The sequence below is a fragment of the Hemitrygon akajei genome, unplaced genomic scaffold, assembly GCF_048418815.1.
Source record: "Hemitrygon akajei unplaced genomic scaffold, sHemAka1.3 Scf000063, whole genome shotgun sequence".
Taxonomy (NCBI): Eukaryota; Metazoa; Chordata; class Chondrichthyes; order Myliobatiformes; family Dasyatidae; genus Hemitrygon; species Hemitrygon akajei.
This window is the reverse complement of record NW_027331949.1, coordinates 3,429,086-3,449,041: the sequence shown is the minus strand read 5'-3', so window position 1 is coordinate 3,449,041 and position 19,956 is coordinate 3,429,086. Positions and strand designations below refer to the sequence as shown.

At 45.7% G+C, this 19,956-nt stretch overlaps 1 protein-coding gene and 1 long non-coding RNA gene across 2 annotated transcripts in view; both read left to right on the top strand.

The window, feature by feature from the left end:
* LOC140721867 (uncharacterized) overlaps window positions 1-18,471 on the top strand; it is a 35,155-nt gene extending 16,684 nt beyond the window's left edge. Inside the window, exon 3 of the long non-coding RNA XR_012097489.1 lies at window positions 18,369-18,471. This is a non-coding gene — a long non-coding RNA (uncharacterized lncRNA). The remainder of the gene's footprint in view (window positions 1-18,368) is intronic.
* Window positions 291-7,966, top strand: LOC140721854 (uncharacterized). The gene is made up of 2 exons (XM_073036669.1): window positions 291-414; window positions 3,263-7,966. Exons 1-2 carry the CDS (start codon window positions 391-393, stop codon window positions 5,159-5,161), a joined length of 1,923 nt encoding a protein of 640 aa, XP_072892770.1. The 5' UTR covers window positions 291-390; the 3' UTR covers window positions 5,162-7,966.
* Window positions 18,472-19,956: the final 1,485 nt, after the last annotated feature.

The following is a 19,956-nucleotide window of genomic DNA, read 5'->3' as shown; positions in this document are numbered from 1 at the left end:
AGTCTGATAGCTTGGGGGAAGAAACTGTTACATAGTCTAGTTGTGAGAGCCCGAATGCTTCAGTGGCTTTTGCCAGACGGCAGGAGGGAGAAGTGTTTGTATGAGGAGTGCATGGGGTCCTTCATAATGCTGTTTGCTTTGCAGATGCAGTGTGTAGTGTAAATGTCCGTAATGGCGGGAAGAGATACCCCGATGATCTTCTCAGCTGACCTCACTATCCACTGCAGGGTTTTGCAATAAGAGATAGTGCAATTTCCGAACCAGACAGTGTTGCAGCTGCTCAGGATACTCTCAATACAACCCCTGTAGAATGTGATGAGGATGCGAGGTGGGAGATGGACTTTCCTCAGCCTTCGCAGAAAGTAGAGACACTGCTGGGCTTTCTTTGCTATGGCGCTGGTGTTAAGGGACCAGGTGAGATTCTCCACCAGGTGAACACCAAGAAATTTGGTGCTCTTAACGATCTCCACCGAGGAGCCATCAATGTTCAGTGGGGAGTGATCACTCCGTGCCCTCCTGAAGTCGTCAACCATCTCTTTTAAGCAACACACACAAAGGGTCTCGGCCCGAAATGTCGACAGCGCTTCTCCCTATAGATGCTGCCCGACCTGCTGTGTTCCACCAGCATTTTGTGTGTGTTGCTTGAATTTCCAGCATCTGCAGATTTCCTCGTGTTAACCATCTGTAACACTTACCCAACAGGCTGGTATATGTCTAGGGGAAAAAGAGATCCAGCCACACACCAACCCACCTCCTGTACACGCAGGTGCTGTGAGAATCGCATTTATGCCTCGCGCCCGCCAACAGTATCAAACCCACAACAAATACTGTTATGAAATACACTTTAAAGAGTTTACTAAAATTAAAAGAGTATTAGGCAATACAATATATATATATACAAGAAAAAAACAAAAGGTGCCAACTTATCAAAGTTCAGTCAGTTTAGTGCACATCGGTGGAGCTCATCCAGCGAACCATTCGACTCCTCGGTGGTTGTCCTCCCGAAACTCCCACTTCGGACTCCCCGGTGGTCGTCCGAGCGCACGTCCTCCTTCCTCGGCGTCTCCCTCCGGACTCTCCTCACACCCCCAAGCCCGCGCAACCCCTCCCCCAAGTTCCCAGCCTCACAAAACACAATAACATTCCCCATTGATTAACAAATGAATACAATTACCATATCAGCCATTCTAAAGCGAAACAACGGCAAGAGAAACTTTTAACAGACAAAGAAGCATTCCTACTCGTAACAAACCAAAGAAGCCCTTTTTAGTAACATACACTGGACATTGTACACATCTCTTTTGTTTTGTTCACGTTCAGAGACAGGTTGTTGGCTCTGCACCAGTCCGTTAGCCACTGCACTTCCTCTCTATAAGCTGACTCGTCATTCTTGCTGATGAGACCCACCACGGTTGTATCATTGGTGAACTTGATGATGTGGTTTGAGCTGTGAGTTGCAGCACAGTCGTGGGTCAGCAGAGTGAATAGCAATGGACTGAGCACACAACCCTGGGGGGCCCTGTGCTCAATGTGATGGTGTTGGAGATGCTGCCTCCAATCTGGACTGATGAACTGGGCTATTTCGCCCATATAGTCAATGCTGAAAAAACACTTAAGCTGTCTCAATGCAACTACCTGCACCGGGACCATCACCCTCCATACCCCTACCATCCAGGCTCCCATCCAAACTTCTTTTAAATGGTGAAACCGAGCTCATATTCACCACTTGTGCTAGCATCTCCTTCCACGCTCTCACGACCATTTCAGTAAAGAGCTTTTCCAAATGTTTCCATTGTTACGTACCCTGTAACTGGGTCACTTACCAGCAAAGATAGAGAGGTCCGTTGAAGTCTGATGGTACTATTTTTAAAAGTCTTTATTTATAAAGGGGCACAAAAATAAGGTTAATACAAACATTCAGATAATATATGTCGTCAATACTCAATCTAAAAGCGCGGGTATAGCAATAGTCATCAATAAGAAATAGCTCTATCGTTTGTCTGGGGGGTAATATATTGTCTGTTGGAAATATAAAAGTCACTCAGTTCCTGCAGGCTTCTGGTTTTGGGGACCGCTGGGTTTTCACTTGTTGGAGAGAGAGAGATTTGTGAGAAAAGAAACTTGCCCGGGTCTTTTGATGAGGCCAAACCGTTGAGTCGGGGGAGTTGGTTCCCCGTTGTTAGTTCAAGAAAATCGTTTCTGTGGTACCCACCACCGGTTCCCAGGCAAGGGAACCAAATGCACGTGGCTTCCTTCAAATGGCTGCCCGCTATTACGGGATCGCTAGTGTGTCTTCTGGTGGTCTCTACAGCCCCTCTTTTATCTTGACTCGCAGGGTAGTAGATGTCAGTCAGGTTGGGGGTGATGCAATCTCTCTCTCAACCAGCCCACTTTGCCCGAGGGCTTGCACATAGCCCAGTCCCCAATCCACAAATGTGTCTTCAAGAGACAATGGCCAATGTTGCGTTATTTTGCATCGCCGGTGAACGAGTCATCCGGCATGTCTCTCTCCCATTTCCTGGGTCCACTGACCCACCCCTCCCTTAGTGCTCTTGCGATTCTCGCAAAGGAGGGGGCTGCGGTCATAACACCATTAAATGTTCACCTTCCCCACTTACCCATGAACTCTGGTTGTCATCCCACCTAACCTCAGTGGCTAAAGCTGCTTGCATTTACCCTATCTATACCCTCATAATTTTGTATCATCCTAACAAATCCTCAAAGGGAATGTATAATTCCCTTGTTTATGTTTAAAGCCTTTTTAGGTATATAAGATGATGAGGGGCATTGATTATGTCTTTTCCAGGCTTTTCCAGGCTTTTCCAGGCTTTTCCCAGGGCTGAAGTGGCTAAGATGAGGGGGCATAGTTTTAACGTACCGAGGGGATGTTTTTTACACAGTGAGTGGTGGGCCCATGAAATGTACTGCTGGCTATTTCTGTGAGAGTGTTTCAGTTACTGTGGGGCCAGAAACCCAGGGCAGCTCAGTGGGAACAGGGAATAATACCAATGGAGACAGTCAAACTGAGCCAGGTCACAGATTGGAGATGACAGAAATGCCCCATTCTTTTAGAGAGCATCAGAGAATTTGATGGTCATTCCAGATTCTAGTACTGTGCCCAGTTAGAAAATGATTTCTCTCTCCAACTTGGGTGAAACTTCACTGTAACAGTGTGAAGCCATATCACACCTTGACAACTCAAGTGATCTCATCTGAAATGTTGCCCTACATGCATTGATGGATCTTGTAAATCTTTTTACAGGTTAGAAACGACAAGGAATTTGTGCACGGGAATCTGGAACTCAAAACGCCAGTTTTGCTGTCTGTATCCAAGTTTTTAACAAGCGAAGCAAGGGATACATTCGACCATCATTCCGGCTCAGACTGTGGCGAGGGATTCACTCTATCATCTGATCGACTGGCACGCCCGTCATTCTACACAGGACAGAGGCTGCTCACCTGCTCAGACTCCGGGAAGGGATTCACTTGGTCATCCACCCAAATGGCACGCCAGCGAATTCACAATGGAGAGAAGCTGTTCACCTGCTCGGACTGTGGGAAGGGATTCACTTGCTCATCCCGACTGAAGGTACACCAGTCAGTTCACACTGGAGAGAGGCCATTCACATGCTCAGACTGTGGAAAGGGATTCACTTTGTCATATCATCTACTGAGACACCAGTCAGTTCACACCGGAGAATGGCCATTCACCTGCTCAGTCTGTGGGAAGGGATTCTCTCGGTCATCTCAACTGGAGGTACATCAGAGATTTCACACTGGAGAGAAGCCGTTCACCTGCTCAGACTGTGGAAAGGGATTCATTTCATCATCTCAACTGAAGGTACATCAACGGGTTCACACCAGAGAGTGGCCGTTCACCTGCTCAGACTGTGGGAAGGGATGTATTTCATCGTCTCAACTGAAGGTACATCAGCGAGTTCACACTGGAGAGAGGCCGTTCACCTGCTCAGACTGTGGGAAGGGATTCGCTTCATCATCTCAACTGAAGGTACATCAGCGAGTTCACACTGGAGAGAGGCCGTTCACCTGCTCAGACTGTGGGAAGGGATTTACTTCGTCATCTCAACTGAAGGTACATCAGCGAGATCACACTGGGGAGAGGCCGTTCACCTGCTCAGACTGTGGGAAGGGATTCACTCAGTCATCTCATCTGAAGCAACATCAGCGAGTTCACACCAGAGAGAGGCCATTCACCTGCTCAGACTGTGGGAAGGGATTCACTCTGTCATCTCATCTGAAGGAACATCAGCGAGTTCACACTGGAGAGAAGCCGTTCACCTGCTCAGACTGTGGGAAAGGATTCACTCAGTCATCTCAACTGAAGGTACATAATCGGGTTCACACCAGAGAGTGGCCATTCACCTGGTCAGACTGTGGGAATGGATTTACTTCGTCATCTCAACTGAAGGTACCTCGACGCAATCACACTGGAGAGATGCCATTCACCTGCTCAGAGTGTGGGAAAGGATTCACTCAGTCATCTCATCTGAAGGTACATCAGCGAGTTCACACTGGAGAGAGGCCATTCACCTGCTCAGACTGTGGGAAGGGATTCCCTTCACCATCTCAACTGAAGTTACATCAGTCAGTTCACACTGGACAGAGGCCATTCACCTGCTCGGACTGTGGGAAGGGGTTCCCTTCATCATCTCAACTGAAGGTACACCAGTCAGTTCACACTGGAGAGAGGCCATTCACCTGCTCAGACTGTGGAAAAGGATTCACTTTGTCATATCACCTACTGAGACACCAGTCAGTTCACACTGGAGAGTGGCCATTCACCTGCTCAGTCTGTGGGAAGGGATTCTCTCGATCATCTCAACTGAAGATACATCAGAGATTTCACACTGGAGAGAGACCATTCAACTGCTCAGCCTGTGGGAAGGGATTCACTTCATCATCTCACCTGAAGGTACATCAGTGGGTTCACACTGGAGAGAGGCCTTACACCTGCTCAGACTGTGGGAAGGGATTCACTTCGTCATCTCAACTGAAGGTACATCAGCGTGTTCACACCAGAGAGTGGCCATTCACCTGCTCGGACTGTGGAAAGGGAGTCACTTCGTCACCTCAACTGGAGGTACATCAGCGAGACCACACTGGGGAGAAGCCATTCACCTGCTCTGACTGTGGGAAGTGATTCACTCAGTCATCTCATCTGAAGCAACATCAGCGAGTTCACACTGGAGAGAGGCCATTCACCTGCTCGGACTGTGGGAACAGATTCATTCTGTCATCTCATCTGAAAGAACATCAGCGAGTTCACACTGGAGAGAGACCGTTCACCTGCTCAGACTGTGGGAAGGGATTTATTTCGTCATCTCAACTGAAGGTACATCAACGCAATCACACTGGTGAGAGGCCATTCACCTGCTCAGACTGTGGGAAGGGTTTCACTCAGTCATCTCACCTGAAAGTACATCAGCGAGTTCACACTGGAGAGAGGCCATTCACCTGCTCAGACTGTGGAAAGGGATTCCCTTCGTCATCTCAACTGAAGGTACATCAGTCAGTTCACACCGGAGAGAGGCCTTTCACCTGCTCAGGCTGTGGGAAGGGATTCACTCGGTCATCCACCCTACAGAGACACCAGCGAGTTCACACTGGGTAGAAGCCAAGCTCCTTCTCAGACATTGGGAAGAGATTCTCTCTGCCAAATCAACCAAATCAGCCATCATTGAGTTCACACTGGCGAGAGGCCGTTCACCTGCAGTCCCCGGGTTACGAACGAGATCTGTTACTAAGTCTGTCTTTAAGTCAGAATTGTATGTAAGTTGGAACAGGTTGGCCTATCCTTCGATGCCTTTTGCCCTGGTGCACTTTTCTCCTCTTTCGAAATGTAGGTTCTTTCAGGCATAAGCCAGTCTCGTCTACATTAAATATTTGGACTGGCAAATAACCTCCCTCCTCAATAATTTTTTTCAACAATTTAGGAAAATTACTAGCAGCAGTTACATCAGAACTCGCTGCTTCACCTTGTACTTTAATATCATGTAAATTTGCCCTCACTTTGAAACGATTAAACCAACCCCTATTTGTAACAAGTTCTTCATCACAATCGCCTTCACTTAGTGCACGTGCAGCTTTTAAATCATTGAAAAGGATTCCAGCCTTTTCTTGCACTAAAATAGGCAAATTACGCTGATTTTGATCATCTAGCCAAATTATCAATAGCCTTTCCATTTCAATAATTAAACCCCTGCATTGTGTAGTCACAATTACAGCTTTCATTGGGGCAGGGCTGTAGCCTTATTCTTTTCTAAAGACCGATGGTGTTTCACCTCTTTCTGATTGCTTTATTATTTCCACTTTCTTTTCAATTATGATAATTTTCCTTTTCCTTGATGTATCACCAGCTCTTGCATCGGATTTACGCTTTGGAGGCATGGTTACACACGCGGTAAAGACCCTTTAAATGTAATTGTGCGGAGTCAACTCAGGCCAGCTGAACCATGCCAGTGATTCAATTCCATGACAGTCCTTTTAAATCCTCCCCTGTTGTTCATCTCTTGCTCTGCCTGTGGTGATGAGTTCCAAGCAGTCACCACTCTGTGGGTGAAGAGGTTTCCCTTGAATTTTCTGCAGAGTGAAGATGTTGAGCTGCCTGTAGTTCTGTCTGAGATGTTCTTTGCCCCTCTAATCTCTGGGCTGAGGAAAAAATGATATTGGGAGTTAACATCCTGATTCATGACTTATTTCTACATTATGGGTCATTTTCCTTGCTTCTAAAGGGTTGCTGAAAGCACCACTGTCCACCACTGACAGTGGAATGGGAAACCATTAGTTGAATGTTCAGGCAGGGTCAGAAACCAGAGGCGGGTCTGCACAGGGCAGAGTTTGGGGCTCTGGCCGATGGTCAGGGTAAGAACGTATGATTAGGAGAAGGGAATCAGCAGCGGGGTGTGGCAACGAATGACAGAGTAGAAACATTTTGAAGCTGATCGATAGAGGAAATATTTCGGTTGTCTGACCGATGACACAAACAATGCCTGTGGTGAGGTGCTCCACTGGTCAAGGAACGTGTGTTGGGAATGGTTTTATCGATTGAGGGAGTTGTTCCTGTTGTTTATCCAGTAATATTAGAAGTTGTGATATTAGGGGATTTTAATGTTCCTCATATTGATTGGGACTCCCATACTGTTAAAGGTCCAGATGGGTTAAATTTTGTAAAATGTATTCAGGAAAGTTTTCTGGATCAATATATAGAGTGTTATGAATGTACCACAGCTCTGAGGGTGCGGGACCAGCCCCCTCCTTCCGGAGAATCGCAAGATCGCTATTAATTCGGGTCTTGGACCCAGGAAATGAGAGACAATGCAATGGATTTGACCATTGTTCTTAGAGACACCTGTGTGAATTGCAACTCTATACTACGTGCCAGCTATCAGGGATATGGACACCCTCGGGCAATGTGGGGTGGGGATTGTATCACCCTACCTTGATTGACATCTACAAATCTGCCAGTCACGATAAAAAGGGGACTGCAGGAGGCGGTACCCCAGCGACGCACCAGAAGGAGACACCATTGCTCATTGCTCCCGTGATGATGGGAAGCTGTTCGGGAGCCACGTGTGGTTCGATTCCCCTAGCCTCGGGAACGAGTGGCTGATAACCCCGAAAAGGACTTCGAACTGACAACGGGGAACCCACGTTCCCGATTCAATGATTTGAGTCCAAAAGGCTGGCAAGTTTATTTTCTCACCAAAATTCTTTCTCTCTCCAACCAGTGAAAACCCAGCGGTCCTCAGACGGCTAAAAGCCTGTATGAACTGGCGAGACTTTCATATTGCTATCGGACAATATTTTTACCCCTAGACAAAACGATAGAGCCACTTCTTATTGTTGATTATTACTATACCCGCGCTTTAGATTGAGTATTGACGATGTATATTATCTGAATGTTTGTATTAACCTTACTTTTGTGCCCCTTTATAAATAAAAACGTTTAAGAATAGTACCATCAGACTTCAGCGGACCTCTCTATCTTTGCTGGTAAGTGACCCAGTTACGGGGATCGTAACAAGAGATAGGAGGTGCTTGCTATCTTGAGGCAAATTTAGTGTAGATAAATCCCCAGAACCTGACAGGGTATTCCCTCCGACCTTGAAGGAGACTAGTGTTGAAATTGCAGGGGCCCTGGCAGGAATTTTTAAAATGTCTATGGGTGCCAAAGGATTGGAGGATAGCTCATGTTGTCCCGTTGTTTAAAAGAGGCTCTAAAAGTAATCCAGGAAATTATAGGCCGGTAAATTTGACATTCGTAGTGGGTAAATTATTGGATAGGATCTACTAGTATTTAGATAGACAAGGACTTATTAGGGAAAGTCAACACGGCTTTGTGCGTGGTAGGTCATGTTTAACAAATCTTTTACTATTTTTCGAGGAGGTTACAAGGAAAGTGGATGAAGAGAAGGCAGTGGATGTTGTCTACATGGACTTCGGTAAGGACTCTGACAACGTCCCGCATGGGAGGTTAGTTAGGAATATTCAGTCACCAGGTATACATGGTGAAGTGGTAAATTGGATTAGACATTGGGTCAGTGGGAGAGGCCAGAGAGTGGTAGTGGAGGATTGCTTCTCTGAGTGGAGGCCTGTGACTAGTGATATGCCACGGGGATCAGTGCTGGGTCCATTGTTATTTGTCATCTATATCAATGATCTGGATGATAATGTGGTAAATTGGATCAGTAAATTTGCTGATGATACAAAGATTGGAGGTGTAGTGGATAGTGAGGAAGGTTTTCAAAGCTTGCAGAGGGATCTGAACCAGCTGTAAAAATGGCAGATGTAGTTTAATACTGATAAGTGTGAAGTATTGTACTTTGGAAGGACAGACCAAGGTAGAACATACAAGGTAAATGGTAGGGCACTGAGGAGGGATCTAGGAATACAGATATAAAAATCCCTAAAAGTGGCGTCACAGGTAGATAGGGTAGTAAAGAGAGCTTTTGGTACATTGGCCTTTATAAATCAAGGTATTGAGTATAAGAGTTGGAATGTTATGGTGAGGTTGTATAAGGCATTGACGAGGCTCAGTTTGGAGCATTGTGTGCAGTTTTGGTCACCGAATTATATTAGGGTTGAAAGAGTGCAGAGAAGGTTTACAAGGATGTTGTCGTTACTTGAGAAACTGAGTTACCGAGAAAGGTTGAATAGGTTAGGACTTTATTCCCCGGAGCTTAGAAGAATTAGGGGAGACTTGATAGAGGTATATAAAATTATGATGGGTCAAGATAGAGTGAATGCAAGCAGGATTTTTCCACTGAAGCCGGGGAAGAAAAAAAAACAGAGGACATGGGTGAAGGAGGAAAAGTTTAAAGTGAACATTAGGGTGGTGGGGGGGGGGGGGGACTTCTTCACACAGAGAGTGGTGGGAATGAGCTGCCAGATGAAGTGGTAAATGCAGGCTCACTTTTAACATTTAAGAAAAACTTGGATGAAAGGTGTATGGAGGGATATGGGCCAGGTGCAAGTCAGTGGGACTAGACAGAAAAATGGTTCGGCAGGGTTTCTCTGGGCCTATTCCCGCTGGAGTTTAGATTAACGAGGCGGGGTGGGTGGGTGTTGTTCTCGAATACTGCAAAGCCGAGATAAATTGAATGTGCAGAGGCTGGTTTCTAGAGAGGGGGAGTCTAGCACCAGAGTGGATGTGGAGAGGATGTTTCCTATGGTGGGGGAGTTCAGGACCAGATGACACAGATAGAGTGGATGTCGAGAGGGTGTTTCCTACAGTGAAGATCCAGGATCAGGGGGACCACCTTTAGAATAGAGAGACCTTAATTTAGAACAGAAATGAGGAGGAATTTTCCTGCTGTGTCTTATGATTGTGGCTGATCTATTCTTCTGTGCCCATTCCACCTGCTACCTTAAATTATTATTTTTATCTACCTCAAATATGCCCAGCCTGCCGGCCTTAACACTCTCCGGAGCAATGAACCCCAAAGATTGTACACTCAGCTAGATAGATAGATAGACACATCATTGATCTCAAAGAAAATTTTATGGATGATGTAGAATTCCTGAGATTTCCATCCATCTCCAGTTACAATGAAATGGCCCTTACCGATTCCTGCCGTGCTTCTCTCATGAAGAGAGATATCAAACCTCTTTCCCTCATTTATCTCTCCCGTCTGTCTGCCTGGTTTCTATACCAGTTTAACTCCCCCATCTTTCTCACTGTACTATATCCTCCCCACTCTCCTCCGTCACTCTCTCCCCACGCCTCTTTTTGCCCTGTCTTCGCTCCTCGTTTATTTCACAGTGACCTCCATCTCATTTCCCGCTAACCTCTTTCCTCTCCCTGTCGACTCCACCTCTGTCCCCTCCCTGTTTCTCGCCTCCGCCTCTCTCCTCCCATCTTTCCTCAGTCTGTCCCGCTGACTCTCCCTAGTCGCTCTCTTCCTCTTGTTTCTCTCTCCCCCAGTCTCTCTCTCTCTTTCTACCACCCTCAGTTTGTCTCTCTGTGGTCTCGCTGTCCTCTTCTACACCCTCCCCTCTCCCTCTCCGTCTCGTCCTCTGCCTTTCAGCTCTCTCTCCCCTCTGCATGAAACTCTGAATGCCTGTCAGTTCCATTCTCCAAACAGAACACCAGAACAAATTATCTTGTACACAATTGTATCTGTATCACCATCGCACATTGAAAAGGACGCAGTGCTATCTTAGAATAAACACCGGGACAGATTCAGTGTCGGTCAGTGATGGGGCGGGGAGGTGGTTTGGCGACAGAAAGGGAGTGTGAGAGAAAGTTTGTGTGAGGGGTAAGAGTGGGAGGTGAGAAAGAGGAAGAGGGTGTTTTAGGGTGAGGGAGAGGAGGAGAGTAGAGAAGATGGAGGACAGAGACAGAGAGGAGGGTGTGCTGAGGAGTGAGTGCATGGTGACGGGTAGGGATGAAGAGGGAGACAGAAGGTGAGCGTACTAGCGAGGGAGATGGCATGAAGATGTCGAGAAAGCTGTACACACTCAGGGTGTTGGGGAGTTCTATTCTCTCTGTCCCACTCTCAGTAAATCTTCGAAGCATATATTTTCATCAACGAAACATGATTCAACGCTTGATGCAAGCATGTGCTATTCAGGTAAGAAGTACACACCACTGAACTGAAATTAAATCTCCACCCACAAATACGAAGAAATTATCACCATAGAACGGTGATTCCCAACGGGGACCGATTACTATACGACCATATGATATAGGAGCAGATGTAAGCCATTCGTCCCATCGCGTCTGCTCCGCTATTCAATCATGGGCTGATCCAATGCTTCCAGTAATCCCCAGGCCCCTGCTTTCAGCCCATACCCTTTGATGTCCTGGTTAATCAAGAGTCTATCACTCTCTACCTTAAATATACCCGAAGGATTGGCCTCCACAGCCGCTCGTGGCAACAAATTCCAGAGATTTACCACCCTCTGACTAAAGTAATTTTTCCGCAGCTCAGTTCGAAAAGGACGGCCTGCAATGCTGAAGTCGTGCCCTCTTCTTCTCTGTGTCTCTAGAGGGCTTTAGAGTCAAATAACAGTCGTCGGGGGCATTCAAGATTCTTGGTGGGGTGGTAATCGACAAAATAATTTGAGTCAGCAGACCTTGCCGACTGTTTAGAGCAGGCACTTCCAAAAAATCACGGATCACTCGAAACACAGGAAGAACCACAGCACTGCAGGCGGTGAGCACACGCCGTCACAACCGTCTAAAGCTCAGCAATATCTCCCCAGCTTACTAACCTAACAGATATTATTACGGATGCATAAATTAGCGACCAGTGCGATCAACAGCTCCCGCTGACTCGCGGCACGGGAACTGCAAATTAAAAATATAGCCCTGTTAATGATGGATAAGTACCCACTGCACGATCTCCATGTCTAGATGATGCGAAGCATTAATTCTAATCCTGCTAAGAAACGGAAACTATAAAAAGTGCGTCTGTAGAATGTTATATACATAGAAACATAGAAAGACTGCAGCACAAAGCCCTTCGGCCCACAAAGCTGTGCCGAACCTGAACTTACCTTAGAAATTACATAGGGTTACTCATATCCCTCCCTTTTTGTAAGCTCCATGCACCCGTGCAGGAGCCTCTTGAAAGACCCTATAGTATCCCCGTCCACCCTGTAGTATTGTTTTATCCCCTTTCCGTCAGATCAGCGACACCACATGTGTCTTTTTCGTAATACTGTACTGTCCAATGAAACAAAGAAACCATCAAGATTGCAGGAACACTTCCATAAAAGACACACTGAAAATGCTACTTATGGGTTTACTCAGTTCCAGAAGATGAAAGAAGAAATTGAAATGCGTTGCACACTCGAGTCCTTTGCAAGGAAAGCTACAAATGACTTAGATCGTGGTCTCATTGCTTCTTATAACATTTACATAATGATAGCAAAAGTGTGTAAAATCTCATCCAATTAGTGAAACATTAATAACGCCTGACCTATCAGGTGCTCACCACTATTCTCAAAATGGATACTGGTATTTTATAATCGACTCATCTGAGTAAGAACTCTGTACCTCGTCATCTTGATGAAACGAGTAAAGACATTGAGTATCACTGTGCACAGAGCTACAAAATAAAGCAGAATTTGGGAGCCAACTGTGCGAGACAACGAGGCATTGATAATGGCATGTGCACGGTTCATCAAACATGGAAACATTGATCAGGATATTTCGCTGCGCGGATGATCTGCTCTCTGAACTTGGACTGTGTTACCTCATAAATAAACGCGTTTGTGCAACAAGTTAATAGCATCAGCATGTCTCCGGTGTGTTGGAAAATGTATTCAGAATCATTGTCATTATTTTGACCTAGTCCGGCAGTAATGTAATAAAGTAATTCGGCAACACTCACCGACCACAGGATGATGAAGCTTCCGGAGATGGTAAGAAGTAAGATCACAGACCTCCTCCTGCTCTCCATCTCCGGGTCACTGCGGTTCTCCACCTTACTCTGACCCCTCAGCCCCTTACGGACGCGACTAGTCACGAAAATGTGTCTGACAGTCAGAACGTTGAACGTTGAACCAGATAGAACAGTCTGCGTCTGCTTCTCCCAGGGCAGAGATCACACTGCACACGTGCGTGATGTCCAGGAAAGTTCCGGGGAAGTAATAATGACTGACCCGCCACAATATCACCACAAACACGACGGTTAGTAGGTCCGCCGCTGCCGTGGCCACAGGATCACCATCGCCACTAAATTCACCGGGGAACAACAGAAAGAGAGAGTGAGTTACCGTCTGTCCGCTCCGTGGATCTCAGGGCAGGGAGATGCTGGAAATGGAGAGCAGCTCATCCCCGGAGGTTTAAAACGCGGAAGGCGGGTATCGCCGGCGCCTCAAAGGTGCCCACGCCGGGAGAAACGCTACGGTCCGGGGCACTGCACGGAGAGCAGGAATCGGGAAGGAGGCCGGGAACGCTTTGGAAAATCAATGTAAATCTCCGTCCATCAGGTTTCTGACTGATATGCAAAGCCGGGAGAGCCTCGGCAACTTTCTCAGTGACAGCGATTCCCGCGATCCCGTCACATATGTTCATACTGTCCGGTATCGCTCAGCCCTGCTGACTCCGACTTTGTCCATGGACAGTTTCCAATGCTCGTTGCAGATTTACTTCCCCCGTTCGCAGGCATTGATCTCCTCCTCGGCTTCCGCCCAAACGGGCCCGGCTCGGCTCGCTTATTTTAAATTCCGCAACTACCCTTCGCCGCGGCTCCTTCACACTCTGTCAGGGGATCGGATCAGAAAGTTTCTATGTTCGTTTTATTTAATATTCTCCCTGACCTGCGCTAAATAACTGCAGCATTATTCTAAATGTTCCGGTGCTGATTGTTCCGGAGCGGAGTGTCGCCTGTAACCTACCCCGTCTGTCCTGCATCGGACCGCGCTGTGTCGGCTCTGAACTCTCTCTTCACTCCATCGATATCAGGGCGTGGAAACAAACCCCGGGAAACAAAAACGCACAGAGACCCTTATTTAATTTTTCCAAACTCCCGAAGCTCTCGGGATCTAAGATACAGTTGCTGTCACTTTCAGGATATATATATACACACACACACACTATTTTTGTTAATAACAGACTTGGGAATGTTGATTTGGTCCCTCAGTTAGGGAACAACTGGGTTCCAAGCACCAGTTCCTACAACACCCACCGGGACATCCTGCATGCCCAAGAAGGGTCTGTTTGCTCCTTGTATTTAAACACACAGAGACCAGGAACAGGAGCAGGCTACTCGGCCCCTCTAGCACATCCTGTCATTCAATAAGACCCAGGCCCACAACACCACTCATATCACTTTACCCGGACCATTGGCCCCACTTGTAGGTCAACAGTCTGCCGGTGTTTGTCCTCAATGTGGTGAATCCCTCTGCTCGTCACCATCGTGGGCTCAGACATTTCCTCAGTTCGGAGCTCACGGCCAACATCAGATCTCCCCGCTCAGGATCGATCTCAATACTCACCGATGGGAAAGTGATATCTTCGGCCCGCAGACCGTAATCTCGACACAGGAAGCCGGGACCCTTTCCCGATCCCGCAGACGAACCGGTGCAGCACAGAACGGATAGGAAAACACCGCCCACGCGGAGAATGTGAGCATGCGCGAAGTGATTGTCGCGTCATCCGGGGGGCGCGACCTCGGAATCAGACGTGCAGACGCTGCCCAGTTCAGGTGCCTTACCGTTCGGCGTGGGTGGTCATGTCTCTCCATCCATCACGGTCCCTGACCTTCCGAATTGTCGTTGTTGCCTCCCCTGTTTCTAACCCGGATGTTAATCCATCTATCATTTTCCTTCTCTGTCTGTCTCTGCTTCTGTTTCTTTCCAGTTTTCCAGTTGTAAGTCAATGTTCTAATGTCTCTTCGCATGATGTGTCCAAAGAATTTTGATTGCTGTTTTCTGATAGGAATCAATTTAGGAAGAATATAGTAGCTGAGTGTCCTGAGGCCGATGTCATTTACTATTTTCTTGTTCGTTAGGAGGTTTCTCGTTTCTGTAAACGCTGTTCTTGCCACTGCTATTCTTGCTTTTATGTCTGTTTCGCATTTACATCAGATGTTACCCATGATCCAAGGTACCTGAAGTTGTGGACTTGTTTCAGGATTTAATTTCTCAGACGATCCTACAGTTGGATCTCAGGTTTCTCTGACATTACCATTACTTCCGTTTTCTTTTTGTTTAAGTTTAGCCCAAGCCTTTCGCTGTCTGTGTTGTAAATTTCCTTCACTGTTTGCTATCATTCACATAGCGGAGGTTGTTGATATTGAATCCTCCTATACTTATTCCAGGTAGCACTTGTATGGTTCTCATGATGTTTTCACTATACAGGGAGAGCAGGTCTGGTGATAGAACACAACCCTGTCTGACTCCTCGCTCTATTGGCTGATATTCACTAATCTCGTTGTCTATCCGTATGGCTGCACTTCGTTGCCAGTAGAGATTCCTGATTATTCTTAGATCTTTTCCTTCTATATTAATGTCTTCAAGCATTTTCATTATTACTTGGTGTTTCACTGAGTCTTTTACTTGGCTTTTGTGTAGTCAATGAAACAGAAGCATAGGTCTTATTGAACTTAATAATATTTCAATAATATTCCTGAGAATGTAAGTTGCGTTAGATGTTCCCTTGTCTTCGACAAAGCCGAACTGTTCTTCACTGATCTCTGGTTTAAATTTGTTTCTTATTCTGAGCATGATGATTCTAAGTAGAAATTTTGTGTGGTGGCTTATTAAACTAATTTTTCTGTGTTGTCCACATTCTGTTGCACCTGGTTTCTTCGGCAGTGCAATGAATACTGCCTTTGAAAAATCTTCTGGTACTTTCCCACTGTTGTATATTCTGTTCAATAAGATGCTGCCCATCCGCGGTTAAATGGGAGGGGCAAACGGGACCACGTGTCTGGTGGGGTCTACCATCACCCCAGACAGGGAGTCCAGCTACCCACCACTCTGTGGAAAGAAACAAACTTGCCCCTCACATCTCCTCTCACCTTGAAACATCTGTATGAAGGAGAAACCTCCTGGAAAAATATATCGGCTGTCTACTATATCTATCCCTCTAGTAATCTTATAAACGTCCATCCAGTCTCACCCCAGCCTGTGCCGCTCTGGAGAAAACAACACAAGTTTGTCCAACCTCTCGTTAAAGCTCATGCCCTCTAATCCAAGCAATATCCTCGTAAAACTCTTCTGCGCCCTCTCCAAAGCCCCGACATCCTTCCAAGAATGAGGGCGACCAGAACTATATCAAACACTCCAGATGTGGTCTAACTACTTTTATAAAGCAACAACACAACTTCCCGACTTTTGAACTCAATGCTTCAACTAATAAAGGCAATCACGCCATTTACCTTCTTAACCTCCCAATCAATCTATGCAGTCTCTTTCAGGGAGTGACGAACTTGAAGTCTAAGATCCCTCTGATCATCAACACTGTGCAGGGTTTTGCATGTAACAGTGTACTGCCTCTTTACAGTCGACCTACCGAGCTGCAAAGTTGATCATCACTAATCAAATCTCACTGAGATATAACCATATAACAATTACAGCACGGAAACAGGCCATCTCAGCCCTTCTAGTCCGTGCCGAACGCTTACACTCGCCTAATCCCGCTGACCCGCACTCAGCCCATAACCCTCCATTGTCCATATACCGATCCAATTTTGCTTTAAATGACAATACCGAACCTGCCTCTACCACTTCTACTGGCCTCATGTTACACTTAAACTTTTGCTCCTTAAGTCTCAACTCATGTCCTCTTGTTTGAATCTCCGCTACTCTCAATGGAAAAAGCCTATCCACGTCAACTCTATCTATCCCCCTCATAATTTTAAATACCTCTATCAAGTCCCCCCTCAACCTTCTACGCTCCAAAGAATAAAGACCTAACTTGTTCAACCTTTCCCTGTAACTTAGGTGCTGAAACCCAGGTAACATTCTAGTAAATCTTCTCTGTACTCTCTCTACTTTGTTGACATCGTTCCTATAATTCAGTGACCAGAACTGTACACAATACTCCAAATTCGGCCTTACCAATGCCTTGTACAATTTTAACATTACATCCCAACTCCTATACTCAATGCTCTGATTTATTAAGGCCAACTTACCAAAAGTTTTCTTCACCACCCTATCCACATGAGATTCCACCTTCAGGGAACTATGCACCATTTTTCCTAGGTCATTCTGTTCTACTGCATTCTTCAATGCCCTACCATTTACAATGTGTGTCCTATTTGGATTATTCCTACCAAAATGTAGCACCTCACACTTATCAGCATTAAACCCCATCTGCCATCGCTTAGCTCATTCTTCTAACTGGCCTAAATCTTTCTGCAAACTTTGAAAACCTACTTCATTATCTACAACGCCACCTACCTTAGTATCATCTGCATACTTTCTAATCCAATTTACCACCCCACCATCCAGATCATTAATGTATATGACAAACAACATTGGACCTAGTACAGATCCCTGAGGCACACCACTAGTCACGAGCCTCCAACCTGACAAACAGTTATCACCACTACTCTCTGGCACCACCCATCCAGCCACTGTGGAATAAATTTTAATACTTCAATATTAACACCTAACGATTGAACCTTACTAACTAACCTTCCGTGCGGAACCTTGTCAAAGGCCTTACTAAAGTCCATATAGACAACATCCACTGCTTTATCCTCGTCAACTTTCCTCGTATCCTCTTCAAAAAATCAATAAGATTTGTCAAACATGACCTTCCACGCACAAATCCATGCTGACTATTCCTAATCAGACCCTGTCTATCCAGATTTCTCAGGTCCTGTTGAATTTATTGCTAAGTGCACAAGTACGGGAAGGTACAGGTACAGAGAAACACTGACTTGTAGCAGCATCACAGACAAGTACATTCTGATAACACACGGAACATAAATTATACGATTCTCTGTCAGTAACAATCTATAAATATGTTTTATGTCATTAACAATATATAAAATACATTGTGCCCTGATCAATATTAAAATGTCATTTTGTGTCAATAACAGACATAGAAATGTTGAATTTGGTCCCTGTCTCCATTCCTCCTGTAATCCACAACCAGCTCCTTTGTTTTTGTCACAATGAGGGAAAGATTGTTTTCTTGACACCACTGTGTCGGGGTGATGACTTCTTCTCTGTAGGCTGTCTCGTTATTATTTGAGATTAGGCCAGTCAGTGTGTCAGCAAATTTAATTAGCAGATTGGAGCTGTGGGTGGTGACACAAGTCATGGGTATACAGAGAGTAAAGGAGGGGGCCAAGGAGAAAACTCTGAGGGGTATGTGTGCTGAGGGTCAGAGAGACAGAGGTGAGGGAGCCCAATCTTACCACCTGCCGGTGATCTGACAGGAAGTCCAGGATTCAGCTACACAAGGCTGGGTGAAGGCCGAGGTCTCTGAACTTCTTGTCGATACTTCACACCTTCGTATGGCTACTGCCCTGCCCATGACTGCAAGGAACTGCAGAGAGCTTTGGAGAGCAGAGAACATCAGAGAAATAAGCCTCTCCTCCATGGACTCTTCCTACACTTCCCCTGCCTCGGAAAAGCAGGCCATGTACTCAAAGATCCTCACAACCTGGATATTCTTGCTGCAAATCCAGCCCCCATCGAGCAAGAGATACAAAAGCCTTAAAGTGCATACCACCAGGCTCAAGGACGGTATCCTGTCTGCATTTATAAGCCAAATGAATGATCTCCAGTCCGATAAAATGGACTTAACCTCACAATGTAACTCGACCTGACCCCTGCACCATATGTCTATCGGCTCTGCATTTTCTCTGCAGCCATAATTGCTACAGTTACGTAGCATTGTTACAGATATTGTGTTGTCGTATATCAGCTCAATGTACTGTTGCAGTGTATTGACATGTGTGGATGGTACGTCAGGCAAGATTTTGGCTGTAGCTCAGTACGTGATAAAAATAAACAAATTCCCCATTTTAATTGTGTGGAAATATTAGACAGACAGAGCTTCGGCTTGAAACCTCATAAGGAAACTTAACTGAACTATTGTCATTTCCCAGGAATGCAGTTAAATGGAAAAGGCTTCACTCTCGCATTACGATCTGCGGTAACTGGGATCAGGTGACCAGTGGTGGGTCTCCCATATCAATAACAGAATCAGGTTTAATAGCACCGGCATATGTCATGAAATTCATTGTCTCTGCGGCAGCAGTAACAATTCGTAACAATAGATTTTAACAATTGTGATTTAAAATAATAATATACATATTAAATAGTTAAATTATATAAGTAGCGGAAAACTAAAAATTAAAGATGTAATATAACAATCACAGCACGGAAACAGGCCATCTCGCACTCTTTTAATTCTGTGAAAATTCTGGAGCAAAGCTTAACCAAACTGTACACTTTTATGAGAAGCTCAGAAAAACAAAAAAGTGCTAAATTCTCATATGTATGGCTCTGTGTTAAATGTTTAACCAACATGGTGACTGAATGTAGCTGTAGATTCATGAGGGTCTAGTACTGTCAGAATCTGCAGTTCCTGCGGCTGCTCATCGCACCCAGGACTGAACCCCGGTCACTGAGCATTGGAGGAGTTCGTTCTGCTGATGTTAGCCTTAAATTGGACTGATGATAAATTTTGCGGATCTGTGAAAGATAAATCAGTTCTATCAAATCCCCTGTCTCCGGTACTTACTGTCTCTACCACACTCACACTGTACACTAGAGAGACCACTCGGCCCATCTGGTCCCTGCCCATGTTTCTGTTCCATATCAGTATATCAAAATCTATTCCTGCCGTTTCTATTTCACTCTCCTTGAGATGACAGGTTGCAACTAGTCACCACACCGTGGGATGGGAGATTTCCCTTAAATTTCATTGAATCATAGAAAACGACAGCACATTACGGACCCTTTGGCCCACAATGTTTTGCCGACCATGTAACTTACTCTAGAAACTGCCTAGAATCA

What these genes read in the sequence shown, in the direction of transcription:
- LOC140721854 (XM_073036669.1), top strand. Translation starts at nt 391, where the DNA reads ATGGCGCTGGTGTTAAGGGACCAG. An exon ending in CGCTGGTGTTAAGGGACCAG is followed by an intron (nt 415 to 3,262) that starts GTGAGATTCTCC and finishes ATCTTTTTACAG; the next exon opens with GTTAGAAACGACAAGGAATT.